This window comes from Lepisosteus platostomus, chromosome 21 (genome assembly GCF_059453375.1).
Source record: "Lepisosteus platostomus isolate fLepPlt1 chromosome 21, fLepPlt1.hap1, whole genome shotgun sequence".
NCBI lineage: Eukaryota > Metazoa > Chordata > Actinopteri > Semionotiformes > Lepisosteidae > Lepisosteus > Lepisosteus platostomus.
In genome coordinates this window covers 2,247,739-2,262,128 of record NC_142631.1, presented here as the reverse complement: position 1 = coordinate 2,262,128, position 14,390 = coordinate 2,247,739, and the positions used below count along the sequence as shown (strand labels likewise).

The window sequence follows — 14,390 nt, the reverse complement described above, 5'->3', positions numbered from 1 at the left end:
GGGGCTACATTGGCGAACCCCTGTGATGCCTCCAGCGCCCACTTTTTCACGACGCAGCTCCCCCGACAGCTGGACCACCTCACCAGCCCCCCACGACGGAGCGAGCCGGCCCCCGATCTTACAAGCCAGCCGTCGCCCGGGATCAGAGGTGTTACGGACCCACGGCTCTGGAGTCCAGCCAAGACGTCCGCAGGGAAATCAAAACAAAACCACCCACCTGGCGGGGGCGCGGGCTGGGATCAGCCCTCTCCCTCCTGCGCCCCAGGGGTCGCCCGCGCGGGCCTGGAGCGACGTGGCCGAGAGAGGGTGCCCCCGCCCTTCCGCGACTTCCTGCAGGGCGGGAGGGCGCCGATGGGAGTCCCTACCCTGAGCCGAGATGCAAATCGAACAACGATTACAAATTCGGGGGGGGGGGGGGTTGGGGGTAACTAACAGAAAACACAAAAACACATCACATGGAAACAAACTGGTTTTATTCATCTTCCGTTTGAAGACGGAGCCGTACAAAAAGCAGGGTTCTCTGCCCCGCCGACGAACCCCGTCAGGCTGTGGCTAAACCCCCCCTGCAAGAATAACCGTCTGCCCGCTCCGATCTCGCTTACAGGCACCCACTGGCACCTTGTGCCCCGACACGGATCAGCGGATCAACGACCACCTGCTAGGGGGAGGGCGTGTTCAATACCCCTAAAAGAGGTACTGCTGAGAAACCGGTCTGGCAAAACAAGCTGTGAATTACACTTAATAAATGAGTGTCTAGTCTTGTTCCAGACACCAGGGGGGGGTTAACGCTGGTGTCAACGACTGCACCCGGGTTAATCAGTCATGATTTCCATTCACTCCTTACCAAAGATCAATAAGTCACAACACTGATTGCAGGATTACGGACAACGGATCCCCCCCCGAGATGCACAGATGCACACGCACGGGTCGGTGCCGCGCCGAGCCACGGGCCTGAGTGTGTGCCTGCGTCTCGGAGGAAAAGGAGCCGGAGAAACGTTTAATGGTTGATAACGATAATCAATAAGTAATAATGATCACGACACAGAGCTCTCCCCAGAGTGGCGTATCCATGGAGCTGCAGCATTGCAGAATCTTTTTTTTTCCCCCCTACGTTTATTGATGGAAAAGGCGATTTCTGAGCAGCTGACCCGAGGCTTATCTGGAAAAGGATAAAAGCTTCGAATTCCGAACCAGGCCACGGGATGCTGTACCCCACTGGGCGACATTCCTGGGGAAAGCCCTGGAATTATTCTAACGGCAATAAAATAAACATAAAAATAACAACTAATAATTATTTTAGCAGTAGTGTACACCGCAGTAAAGCACGTTTACTGTAACTGGTTGTCTGCATTGTATTAATTGCGTTGCACTGCATTGTTGTTAAGCCTTTAGGCACAAAGTGGCTGTTGGTTAAACATTTGTTTATATAAACCATGTATAAAATATTTTGCACTGAGTGTTCTTCGAAATCTGCAGATGGGAGACGGGGTTTGCCAGGTTGGGAGAGTCCAGGTGCGAGTTTCTGCTAGTTTTGAGAGTCGCCATATATCCAGTCCCATCAGTCTTCTGCTCGAGGACAAAACCCCCGCAGGACCACCTAAGCACCTTTAGCTAAAGTTGGGACCCTCACCTCACCAGTGCCTCCTGTCTGCGGTCAGGCGTCCCCAGTGTCCAGTGTCCAGTGGGGGGTGGTCTCGCTGCCCTTGCTCTGATCAAAGGGCCTTGCTGTCCAGCCTGTGGGGTTTCTTCGTGGATGGACAGGATGCACATGTTCCCCGGCTGGAGCTGGGATTATTTCTAGCAGCCAGACAACCCACGTTAGTGTTTGTGTAAGGAAGCAGACAGAACAGGACCTCTGCTCCAACGGCTGCCGAGTCCCATACAGGATCACAGCGAGCAGACACTGGTAGGACACGTGTGTGTAAGTCCATGGAGACCTACGCTGAGGGTCATGCACGCATCTGTGCGCGGGGTCGGGGCGTGTGCGAGTGCGTGTCCGTCAGTCCGCGGGGTCGGGCGAGTGTGCGCGTCGGTGAACAAGCGTGCGCGTCGGTGAACAAGTGTGTTTGCACTCGGTGTCTCTTAGCAGTTTGTCAGTGCAGCTCAGCCTCCGTAAATGTCACGCTAATTACCCAATTACTCCATCTGCCCATCTCTCCCTCTGCAGCCTCTCCCTCCCTCCCCCTCCCCCTGCTTTCGTCACCGAGAGATCCCCCTGCGAGTGACTCAGTGTGACGCCAGGTCAGTCGCCAGGAGACCAGGGTCTTTGATTAAGGCAGCTCGCCCGTCGCCGTGGACGCAGCGCGGTCTATATTTACACCAGCGAGGCAGGCGGGATATGAATACAGGCGGAGAGACGGGAATAGACATGCACATCTGGGGGCAGGTGGAACAAGAGCCGTGATTGCACACCCCAGCTGCCCTCCCACCATTGGCTCCGGCTCAGCGGGAGAGCGAGAGCACTCCGAGTGGGAGGAGGACTGGGAACGAGAGAGGCTGATGGGGAGCAGTTCGAGGAAGAGAGGAAGGGACGAGGGAGGGGAGGAGAGAGAAAAGAGAGCCCGAAACGCAACACTGATGGACTGTTACCCCGCACAGACATGCGTCAAAGTTATCAGAGAGATGAAAGGCAAAGCAAAACATCCCTAAATAGCTCCAGGTCCTCATATTCATTAATAAAAACGGACACCATGTCAGAACAGAGGATGGTTCAGCATTACAGACTGAGCTCAGGGCGACTGCAGTGTCACAGATGAACTGCCAGGAGTGCAGACCCAGACAGGACAACAGGAGGACGGCCCCGGCCGGGCTGGGACAGGCCGGGCCAGATGATGAGCCCAGATGGGCAAGGCTGGTCTGCAGCGGCTAAAATGATTAGACTTCTCGATGATTAACGAGGCCATGAAAAAAGACAAGGGAAATCACGGCCCTAATTTTAAAACTAGGACTCGCCCGTGATCTTATGACGTACATTCGTTTTATAAATAAACACACGCACACACGGATCAGAACAGAGAATCGAGACCTGCTCGTCTGGCTGCGGCTGTAATTCTCTCCAGCCATGCTGAGCCCACTTGAGCCACTGCAGCGATTTTTGACATTTAGCTCGCAAATGTGTGAGACAAACACACGGGCGAGTTCATTTACCCCACGCGTCTCGGTACAGCTCGCCTCGCTGGGCGCCGCTGAAACATTTAATTAGTTTGGCTCGAGAGCCCCGTGGCCCACTTCCTGGATCTGCGTGGACAGCGCATAACGAGTCAATCTGAATCTGGGTCACACAGCAAGACAGGGGGAGGGAGAGGGGGACAGGGACAGGTGACAGAGACAGAGAGAGGGGGACAGGTAACAGCAGAGGGAGTGACAAAGAGCATCAAAGGGAGAAAGCTGTAGGAAATAACCTACAGAGAAACACGGAAGGAGGAGACATCCACACCGACAACAACGTTTCCAAAGACTCCCATTTATCACCTCCGTCCCCCTCCATCTCTCCTGAACTCCTCCTCTCCGTCTCTTCCAGCCCCTCCCTCAGCAGGGAGAGGCCTAGCGTGTGCTCAGCCTGTGGAGGTACGCGGGTCACAGTCCTGCGAGGACACACTAACACGCCTGTACCCCCACCTCCGCACGCACCTCCCACTGACTCCCCACTCGATTTCGAGTTCGAATCGCCAACCCCCCCCCAACTCAAAACAAACTCCACTCGGCTGAAAACAGCCTGAAGGAACAAAGACACAGGGGGCACTGGCTTTTTTACAAAATTCCAGAGAAGCTGCCACAGGGAAGGAGTCTCGCATCGTCCATCAGGCGACATATTCAACGCGTTTTCGCAAACTGCGTCTCCCCACTGAGACAAGAGGAAGGAATAACAACGCACAAACACACTCTCCCTCTGCGAGCTGCTTGGATTCTGGACTCCCGTGCTGTCTGTACTCAGTGACCGGACCCCCTGCCACACCAGCGGACTTTCCCTATTTGGTGTGTGTGTGTGTGCGCGCCTGCGTGTGTGTCTCTGTGTACGCGCCTGCGTGTCTGTTTGTCTGTCTGTCTGTCTGGGTTGTGTGCGTCAGCCGAAGTGCCCGTTTCGTGGCCTGTTGCGTTGGAGGACGGAGTTTTTCGCAGTTCTGGGGGCTCTCCCTCCAGGGTCGTGGGGGTGCAACCCTGGCTCAGTGATCGCTGTCTGAGGGGAGGGGCTGTCGGGGTGCGCGTCTGTGGCGAAGGTCCATCTCTTCATCCTGAAAGAGAGGGGCGCCGAATGAAAACGCAGGGGCTGAGAGAGAGGAGAGGGGCAGATGGGAAAGCAGAGGGAGACAGAGGAAGAGCGGGGTCAGGGCCTACCGTGTCTCCAGTCTCCTCCCCCTCGGTGTGCTCGCTGTTCTGATAGGCTGTCTCGAAGTCGGACAGCGCAGACTCCAGCGCGTCCTCCTCATAATCCGTCTGGTAATCTGACTCATCTGGGAGGGAAAGGGTTAACCTGAGAGGGTTGCCACAGGATGGTTAAAGTCTATGCCGCTGACACACACACAAGTCAAAACTCCCAATCTCCCCAATCCTTTATCCCTCGTACTTTTCCTTCACCAGCCCCAACTTCCTGCATTTCTCCTTTCATCCCCATAATTCCCTCCCTCCCTCCGGCCGCCCCCCTCTCTCACCATCCACCAGCGCTGGCTTCACCGGCTCGATCCGAGACACGATCTCTGCCAGGTCTGTGAAGGAGGCGTTCGGACACGTCACCACCTGGCGAGAAGGAGCGCCGTTGGACTTTTTATGACCTTTGTTTTAATCAAAAGGTCAAGAGGAGAAACAACTGCCGCTGAAGGCCGAAACCCAGATCGATATCTAGCAGAGCGGTAAACGAAACTGCCACGCTTACAATATCGCGGTGCTTTTCAGCCCCTCCCTTGACTCCACCCCTCATTGGCCCCTCCCCTAAACACCCCTTACATGACCCCGCCCCCACGTGTAGCCCCTCCCCTCACATCGCCGCTCTTGGTCTTGTGAAACTCCTCCTGGTGTCGGTCCTTCAGCATCTTGTCAACCACTCCACTGCGGCTCCACACCCCGAACACCGTCTGGCCGTGCTGGTACCCCACCTCCTGGGGGGGGGGGGGGAGAGATGCTTTTATCAGCAGAACACTGTAAAGCGCTTTGAGAAGCCACCTTTAAAGGCGCTATATAAAATAAAGATTATTATTAACACATCTGTCGCGCGCCACAACGGGAGGCATGCTTGGGCGGTTTGTGCGTGCGCTGAACCAGCGCTTTTCACCCGGCTCTTCACTAGGGATGTGGAGAGGGAAGCGGCTCATGCCGGAGAGCTGCTCCACACGCAGAGAGGCCGTCTAAACACTCTCCATCTCCCCTTGTATCGAGTGTGTAAGTTGCTGAGTGCTCATCACACCTCCCGCTCATTAATTGCCTTTGCGACTTGCCAAGTGCTGTCATTTTATTTGCACCATTGTTAGCAGCTACGTGAGTTATGGCCACAGAGCTCCCGTCGGCGAAGGGTTTTCCCGGAGGGAGGAGACGGGGAGGCGGACAGGCCCACAGGCCACAGGACGTGAGGGAGGAGGCCGCGCGGACTCACGGCGATCTCGTCGAACTTGCCGAACTCCAGCGTGCCGTAGCGGTTGATGGGGGGGCGGATGTACTCGCAGTAATCGCTGTTCTTCACGGACTCCAGCTGGCGCACGCAGCACACGTAGGCCAGGCGCGTCTGGATCTCTGCCATGTTCAGCACCTGCAGCGCGCGGGAGGCGCCGTCAGCACGCGCACACTCCACCCCACGTGCACACCTGCGCGCACTCCAGCACTGCACACACTCCATCTCACGTGCACACCTGCGCACACTCCAGCCCCACACACACTCCATCTCACGTGCACACCTGCGCACACTCCAGCCCTGCACACACTCCATCTCACGTGCACACCTGCGCACACTCCAGCCCTGCACACACTCCATCTCACGTGCACACCTGCGCACACTCCAGCCCCGCACACACTCCATCTCACGTGCACACCTGCGCACACTCCATCTCACGTGCACACCGTCGCACACTCCAGCCCCGCACACACTCCATCTCACGTGCACACCTGCGCACACTCCAGCCCCGCACACACTCCATCTCACGCACACACCTGCGCGCACTCCAGCCCCGCACACACTCCATCTCACGTGCACACCTGCGCGCACTCCACCTCACGTGCACACCTGCGCGCACTCCAGCCCCACACACACTCCATCTCACGTGCACACCTGTGCACACTCCAGCCCCACACACACTCCATCTCACGTGCACACCTGTGCACACTCCAGCCCCACACACACTCCATCTCACGTGCACACCTGCGCACACTCCAGCCCCACACACACTCCATCTCACGTGCACACCTGCGCACACTCCAGCCCCACACACACTCCATCTCACGTGCACACCTGCGCACACTCCAGCCCCACACACACTCCATCTCACGCACACACCTGCGCGCACTCCAGCCCCACACACACTCCATCTCACGTGCACACCTGCGCGCACTCCACCCCACGTGCACACATGCGCACACTCCAGCCCCGCTCACACTCCATCTCACGTGCACACGCATACACGAGCCCTGGGCTCACTGACATGAGACCAGGGGCCAGTGGGATCATGGGAACTTCATGACGGGAAAAACACAAACAGTCATCACACTTAACTCCAACATCCAAAATCCCCATCGACACAGTCGCAGCCGCTAGGAACCCAGGTCCCGGAGCAGCCTAACAGAAACCCCACGAGAACCAGCCGGGAGGCAGTCCGGGATCGAGGAGCTACCCAGCGAGGGCATGAGGGAGACCTCCCACGTGAACCGCACCGCCGCTCGAACGCGCCCACCCGGCAGGGCTCGCACCTTGACGCGCTCGGCCAGGGGGTTCCAGCGCTTCCACAGCAGCCACCACCCCGAGAGGGAGTCGCCGTAGTTGGTGAGGTGCGTCTCGTCCTGGCTGCCCACGTCGATGGCGATCACCACCTTCGCCCCCAGGGACCGCGCCACGTCCGCTGGAGAGGCAGGGAGGGGCGTCAGAGCGATGCGGGGCGAGAGAGAGAGAGAGCGAGAGAGCGAGCCGGGCAGGGAGGGCGGCACTGACCTGGCAGGTTGTTGATGTACCCCCCGTCCATCAGCAGGTGCCCGTCTTTGGGGTCGCACAGTGGGGGCAAGTACCCCGAGAGAGACATGCTGGCACGCACGTACCGCCACAGAGAGCCTGGGGAGAGGGAAGGGGTGGAGAGCAAGAACGAGAGAGAGAGTCTGGTACACAGGCACCGGGAAAATGGGAGGAACAGACAGACGCCGTGCAGCAGGGAGACGGGCAGGCAGATCGGTAGACAGGCTCACCATCAGTGTGGATCCTCATGGCAGAGGCAGTGATGTCAGTGGTGATGTTGAAATAGGGGATCCACAGGTCCTGAGGAAAGAGTGGGGGTCACATCACCTGTCATCTGACAAACCCAGGCTGTCCAGAAAAGTGCTCGGCTCTGTTGCCAACACTGTATAACCAACCTCGGCATCACTGGAGTGGCCATTGGAGGATACGAATTCACAGTCATCTGACTGACCAGGAGTGCACAGTGGTGCACATTCAGTGAAACCACATGGGTGTTTGTTCATTGGACAGTGACAACAGAGCGCCTGAGCCAACCCTCCCACGGGCCACAGCCATCAGGGCAGCGCCCCCTGAGCCGGTCAGTGGCGGCTCCACGGGTGTACACCAAAACCACAAAACTACACAAAATCAAGGTGTTCAGTGGCAGCGTTCTTCGTCTGTTCGGTTGGAAAGGGGGTTCAGTAACTGCTCACTCAACACGACCAGAGGCAGTGTGCTCAGTGTCCTCAGTGACAGCACGTTTAGATGGGAGTGTGATCGGCGTGTTCAGTGACGGCGAGCTCAGCATGTTCACCAGCCCACCTCAATCTGCTTGTCCTTGAAAACGCTGTAGATGCCCGAGTTGAAGGCCGCTCCCGTAAACATGGAGGTGACGGGGTAGGTCAAGTCCAGCACCTTCTTAAACACCGACGTCATCTCCTGTGAGGGAGAGGGCGGGGCAAGGAAAGAGCTCTGCGCGTGTCCCACAGGAAGCCAGTGCCAAGACAAGCGCTTGAAAGAACACGCTCACCGTGCTGCTGAAGCTGTTTCTCATGAAACGGCTGGATAAGACCCCTCAAATCAACAAGCTACTAACTGCCAAACTGTTTCGATGGGGCCGAACAGCCTCCTTGTTTGTGAATCCCCTTACGTTCTTAAAACGAAACAACCGAGGCCGAGAATGAAAAATGAAACGTCCCCGTCTTTACCGGCTCAATATCTGATCTTGCCGCGCCCTTTCCTCCCCTCTGTCTGCCCCCCGACCCCCCTTACCATGGCCCACTCCCTTGCCCGGATTCTCATGCGGTTGTGGTTCCTCTCCTCGGCGTACAGCGCCCCCATCAGGGCTCCGATTGACGTGCCTCCCACCAGGTCGATGGGGATGCCGGCCTCGCTCAGAGCCCGCACGATGCCCACCTGCGAGCAGCCCCTGCCAGAAAGACACACCCCCACCACACGGTCAGGCATCAGACACGGGTCCACAGGTCCAGGAGAGGGTCACAGGAGCTCAGTAAAGTTGGGCCTGGTCAAAACTGGGACAGGAGAGCCAAGTAAAACCAAGCTGAAGTGGTGCTGCTGAACCAGTAGGTGGCGCTCCTCTCTCTTGACCTTAATTTTGTATCCAACACCCTGCCGTATGGCGACAGGCAATGCTGGTCAGCAGGTGCCCTTTTGAGTGAGATGTTAAGCCAAGTTCCCAACTCCTTGGTCTTCAGAGACCCCAGGGCATTGTTTGCAGGTACAGACGGGGACGTTAACCCGCTGTCCTGCCTAAATTCCACTCTGGGCTGTAGTATGATCAGGCCTCGTTAAAGTTCCACTGTAAATTCACCTGGTGAAGCCAGGGCCGGATTTTGGTGTCCGTGGGCCCCAGGCACTTTCACTCCGAAATGTGCAAAAAGTAAACGCCAACTGAATGACGTCGATTGACATGATGCTCTTTTATCTATTCTAATGCTTAACCATGTGACTGACAGAGTGAGTCAAGCGAACATCACTTCAACACTTCTGGTTTCTATAAGAGCCGCTGGAGAGCGTGCGATTATTGATTTGGAGCCCCTGGAGTCGATCGCAAGCATGTTGTTTCGGCTTGTTTTTCGTTAGTCACTCGTGTTTCCCTCCTTTGTCCCCTCCTTTGTACTTTCGTAGGCCCTAGGCACTGTGCCCACAGTGCCTCACGGGAGATCCAGTACTGGGTGAAGTGGTTTCTCTCTCCTCCCCCTGACCCGCTGTGCATCACCCCAGGAGAGGCCTTGATTACAATTCATTATTCTGATTTTTAAAAATTCCCAGGGGCCTGGGCAGCATTACTCCACAACAGCCAGTGGGGAAACGCCCAACCTGTGAAGTCTAAGAGTCAGGAACAAGCGAACGTGGCTGGTACCTGGCACCCCCTCCACCCAGGACCAGGGCGATGGCGTTCCCCGTCAGGACCCGCGCCAGCCTGGAGAAATGGGAGTGGCGATCCGGCGACTTCTGGAAAACCCGCTGGTACATCTCCCTCTGTGGGCGAAGGGGGACAAAGACAGTGGATATAGCACAGCGCGCCAGTCTGGGCGCAGACTGAAGCCGCCTATCGGGAGATACACAACGGACGGCCTGATGGGAATGCAAATCGGTTCCGAAAACGAATCTGTGCGTTCGAACAACGTGTAACGTGCAACACATACGAAGAACGCTAAACACCTCCTATCCTTGCGTTACATTTGCACAACCTGTAAATTGCACCTGTGTCATCTACTGTATCCTAATTTGTTTTTCTTTTCGTTAATCCAATCCCTATAAACTCCCGTTTCTCCACTCTTCTATCCCTCTTGATGAGCTCGCGGACAAAGCATGTCATTGCCGACAACACCGCTGTGTGCTGTACTGTTCGTGCATTGATAAATACACTTTGATTGATTGACTGATCGATTGACGGTGTAATTCAGGGTAGGGGTTTTCTAGCAGCGGGCGCGGGCAGTACCAGCTTGGGCAGGCTCCTCTTGGAGAAGACTCTGCGCGGGCAGGACAGGTGCAGGTGCCGGGAGCACCAGCTGCGCATGTTGAGCCACTCCACCGTGCCACTAGGGGGCGGGCCGTCCTCACGGTGCAGCAGCACCAGCTGCTTCTGGGCGCGGACCGCGCTGCTCTCCAACATCCTCTCCAGCTGTGGGGGGGACAGAGAACCTGTCGGCGTCGCCCCCATCACCCTCGACTATCTCCTTCTTCACCCTCCGGCCCGTCCTCTTCCTCTCCTGCCCTTCCTCTGCCCCACTCCTCCTCCCTCTGCCCCTCCTTCCCCTCTCCCTATCTCCGCTCCTCCTCCTCTGCCCCTGTCCTTCCCCCCCATCCCCTCCTCCTTCTACCCCTCCCTGCCACTGTCCTACCTGCCTCCTCCGTCTCTCTCTGCCCCTCCCACTCCGCTCCACCACAACCTCTGTCATGCTCATCTCCCCTCCTGCCCCTCTGCCCCCTCTCCTCCCTCCCCGCCAGCTCCTGACCTCCCCCACGGTGGGCTCCTGCTCCCCCAGCCCCACGATGAGGATGCAGTCGGCCTGTCTGATGCACCGCTGGGTCCAGGGGGTCAGCGAGGGGTCAGACTGGTAGAGCACGATGCGGTGAATGTCCTCCTGCTGCCCCAGCCAGCTGGACAGCCGGTACTCATGGACACTAGACAGAGTTGGTGGGGGGGGGAGGTCGGGCCACAAAAAGGAGAGAGAATGAAGGAGTGGAGAGAGCGAGGAAGAGGACAGAAAAAAGGCGGGTGATACCCGGCACATGCCGTCTCCATCTCTCTCTCTCTCCCCCTCCCTGGCTCACCTGTCAAGGGCCGCCGAGCCCAGGCGCTGCTTGATGATGTCACTGGTCAGCAGCAGGGTGGGGCCTGCGGGAGAGACAGCTGGTCTGGTTAGACGCACCTTGCAGCCAAGCCAATCCAAGAAAAGCCAACCCTTTTCGGAGAGGCGAGAAGGGAGAGATAGCAAAAGAGGCGCTGAAAAGGAGAGAGGAGAGCTTCTTCCTCTGCCTACTCCCTCAACAGCACAATAGCCGTGTCTGTCAGGGTAGGACAGAGCTACAATTAAGTCCTGGTGTTGTCTGCGTGATGTTGTGCATAAATACCATTGTGTGAGCTAACACAGCCTAAGAGAGGGAGAGACAGTTGCAGGGCACGATGCCCCCTGCTGGGCACAATAGCACATGACTCTGTGAAGCAGAGTGGAGAGAGGAGAGAAAGTTCAGAAGGGAGGACAGAGGACGTGTGTGGTGGTACAGGGTACAGAAACAAAGACAGAGGCAGACAAAAATGGACACACATGTCCTCTCTCCTCAATGGAGAGAGGACATAAAGAGCCAGAGTATCAGACAGACAGATCCGTATGGACGGACAAAGAGAAAAACGCAGACCAGGGGACTGACCGATGGCACTCAGGGCGTGCTGTAACTCCAGGCTGAAGGCGGTGAGGGGCACGTCCTCACACACGGGCAGGATGGACACGGTGGACAGGTTGGACACGGGGTTCCCAACATCCCACTTACTGCCAGGGGTGTTCAGAGTCAGGCTGCGCGCTGGGGACAGAGAGACGTCGGGCCACTCAGACAGGCAGAGACTGGACCATGAGCACGCAGAGGGACAGACAGACCGGCACCGGGGCTCTCAGACACTTGAACCGTGACTTCAATCCAAGCCCACAGCTGCTATGACAAATGTAAACAGATCCTGCTCAAGCAGTCAGTACCAGGCGATCACATAGCCCAGGAGAAGAGGCGTCAACACACATAAAACACTAATGTCAAAAAGACAGCTCTCAGAAGCGTACAGACAGAGCAGAGCCAGGGCAAATGGAGAAATCTGTAAATACTGCACAGTGCAGCACTGATCATAAACGCTACTGTGCAAATGCAAGAGTTGTTTTATACACATATTTACATAGCAATACAGGTATTATGTCAATAATACATAATATGCAAACTAAAGGAAAAGGCTTTCACCTGACTTGCATTTAGTGTTCTATCCCAGAGTCTCTTTTTTTCTTAAAGAACTACACATCGGCTTATCCACTACAACTTCCCATCTGCAACGCAACTGTCCTGCTTAAAGCCACAAGGTTTCTCCCTTCCAGTCTCCCCATCACGTGCTACACTGTCCTGCACGCATCTCTTGCCGAGAGGCTCCTGTATCACAGAGGAGAATGGGGCCTCTGCCTGCTGTCGCTCTCTGACCTGCCAGGGGCCCGTTGACCTGCTGCAGGTTCCCCAGAATCTTCTGCCCCAGGAGGTGAATGAGTCTGGTCACCACCTGAGAGAAGAGGAGGGGGAGGAAGGAAGGAAGGAGATGGAAAGAGAGACAGAGGGCGCGGATGAGAGCGAGAGACGGGATCAGGGATGGGTTGTCAGCAAGAACGGGGAGAACTATCCGTCGGTCCCTGTATCGCTGTCCGTCAAATCGGTCCAGTCAGCGTCCGTCTGCCCGACAGCCTGACCTCTGACCTGGGGGTAGCGGCGCTTGATGGAGCTGAGAGCCCCCTCTGGCAGCTTGGCTAACTCCGAGTCTCGCACGGCGTGGACGGTGGTGGCACGGGGCTGGTGGGTCAGGGCCTCCACCTGCGAGAGGGAGAGATTCAACGCAGCTGTTCACAGATCCCGAAAACAATCTCACAACAGAGAAGAGCCTCGAGCGCGTCAAACACAACTTATCCGTCCCGAGACATCGTCAGGTCGCTTTGGTCATCCGGTACTGTTCTAACAGTAGTGTGGAACCCGTGGACCCACTTGAACCGAGGAGGAGGGGGATGAAGACAGAGACAGGGTGTCGAAGCACACTTGGCAGCTCTGTGCACATCATTATTGAGACTTATCAGGGCTTCACAGACCATGACATTCCAGCCTTAGGCGGGCTCAGCAGACCTATCAGGAAGACCCGTGGAAGGTCAGTAAATCAGAGCAGGGAGGCTGCAGCAGAAGTCCAATAAAACCATCTTTATCCGCTGCACCGTACTTCCTGGAGGGGACCAGTTCGACACACACCTGCGCCACCCTCATCCCCGAGGATACCGTCTCTACGGTGACACTTCAGAGCTGGTTACCATGGCGTCAGCGTGGCTGGGTATTCTTAGAACCAGCGGCGTCACTGCGGAGACGCACAGCCCTCAGCCAATCCCAGACCTCTCGGTGTGTGCGTGTATGTGTGTGTGTGTGCACGCTCAGACTAATCCACCTGAGAGAAGGGTAGGAGACATTAAGCGTGATGCACAGTGATGCACAGATCCCGAGACGTGCAAAGGTTCACAAGATCCGCACATAAAAACACCCAGAGAGGCATGCACACGGGTAAATAGATCTTCACACACAGAGGCGCATCAAAAGGTATTAAACACCAAGTCCTCCACATCTGTGTGTCTGCCAATGCCGTGTTCAGGGCTGCGGTCTCTCTCGTGACCCCGAAGCTCACCACTCCAATGAGGTCGCCGCGGCCATACTCGCCGGTCAGCTCCTTTTTCCCATCATCCTTCAGGATGACGGAGCGCAGACGCCCACTCAGAACGATGAAGGTGCTGTCCGACTTGTCGCCCTGCCTGGGAGCAGGAGGCGAGTTAGTGACCGGGAGGGCAGCAGCGCCACTTGAGTAACATGAAGAGTATTAAGACAGTGATGTGAGTACGGTACAGTTCCAATGTGACTAGATTATGACTGAAGTGCTGGCAAAGTGTGACCGAGAAGAAAGTAAACCATTAGCAGACTGTGACTGAGATCTGAGCAGTGTAAAGTACTAGTAAAGGATAACTAGAGTGCAAGTAAAGTGCGACTAGGGTTTCCTCAAGTACCTGTACACAGCCCGACCTGCTTCCAAAGCCATCCAGTCAAGAGCGAAGTCGATCTGCCTGACGAAAGACGACATCCTCTTCACCACCGTGTGAGCCACGCTCAGCACCACGCTGGGCTCAGCGCGCATAATCCTGGAAGAACACAGACTGAGACTTCAGTGTCCTACAGTGCTGACCCCTCTGGCACTGGCCACACAGTAACTGACTCACAGACCGCTGACCCCTCTGGCACTGGCCTGTACAGTAACTGACTCACAGACCACTGACCCCTCTGGCACTGGCCACATAGTAACTGACTCATAGACCACTGACCCCTCTGGCACTGGCCTGTACAGTAACCGACTCACAGACCGCTGACCCCTCTGGCACTGGCCACACAGTAACTGACTCACAGACCACAGACCCCTCTGGCACTGGCCTGTACAGTAACTGACTCACAGACCGCTGACCCCTCTGGCACTGGC

At 56.5% G+C, this 14,390-nt stretch overlaps 1 protein-coding gene across 3 annotated transcripts in view; it reads right to left on the bottom strand.

Moving 5' to 3' along the window:
* Positions 1-456: 456 nt before the first annotated feature.
* pnpla7b (patatin-like phospholipase domain containing 7b) overlaps positions 457-14,390 on the bottom strand; it is a 27,199-nt gene continuing 13,265 nt past the window's right edge. For all 3 annotated transcript variants that reach the window (XM_088614841.1, XM_088614843.1, XM_088614842.1), the window contains exons 18-36: positions 13,927-14,058; positions 13,554-13,677; positions 12,593-12,706; positions 12,326-12,401; positions 11,522-11,671; positions 10,925-10,988; positions 10,606-10,774; positions 10,089-10,271; positions 9,507-9,625; positions 8,396-8,552; positions 7,946-8,062; positions 7,375-7,444; positions 7,127-7,243; positions 6,889-7,037; positions 5,585-5,737; positions 4,977-5,093; positions 4,650-4,734; positions 4,336-4,451; positions 457-4,232 (exon numbers count right to left, since the gene is read on the bottom strand). In XM_088614841.1, the coding sequence (XP_088470967.1) occupies positions 4,164-4,232; positions 4,336-4,451; positions 4,650-4,734; positions 4,977-5,093; positions 5,585-5,737; positions 6,889-7,037; positions 7,127-7,243; positions 7,375-7,444; positions 7,946-8,062; positions 8,396-8,552; positions 9,507-9,625; positions 10,089-10,271; positions 10,606-10,774; positions 10,925-10,988; positions 11,522-11,671; positions 12,326-12,401; positions 12,593-12,706; positions 13,554-13,677; positions 13,927-14,058 (2,281 nt within the window). In that variant the 3' untranslated portion in view covers positions 457-4,163. The remainder of the gene's footprint in view (positions 4,233-4,335; positions 4,452-4,649; positions 4,735-4,976; positions 5,094-5,584; positions 5,738-6,888; positions 7,038-7,126; positions 7,244-7,374; positions 7,445-7,945; positions 8,063-8,395; positions 8,553-9,506; positions 9,626-10,088; positions 10,272-10,605; positions 10,775-10,924; positions 10,989-11,521; positions 11,672-12,325; positions 12,402-12,592; positions 12,707-13,553; positions 13,678-13,926; positions 14,059-14,390) is intronic.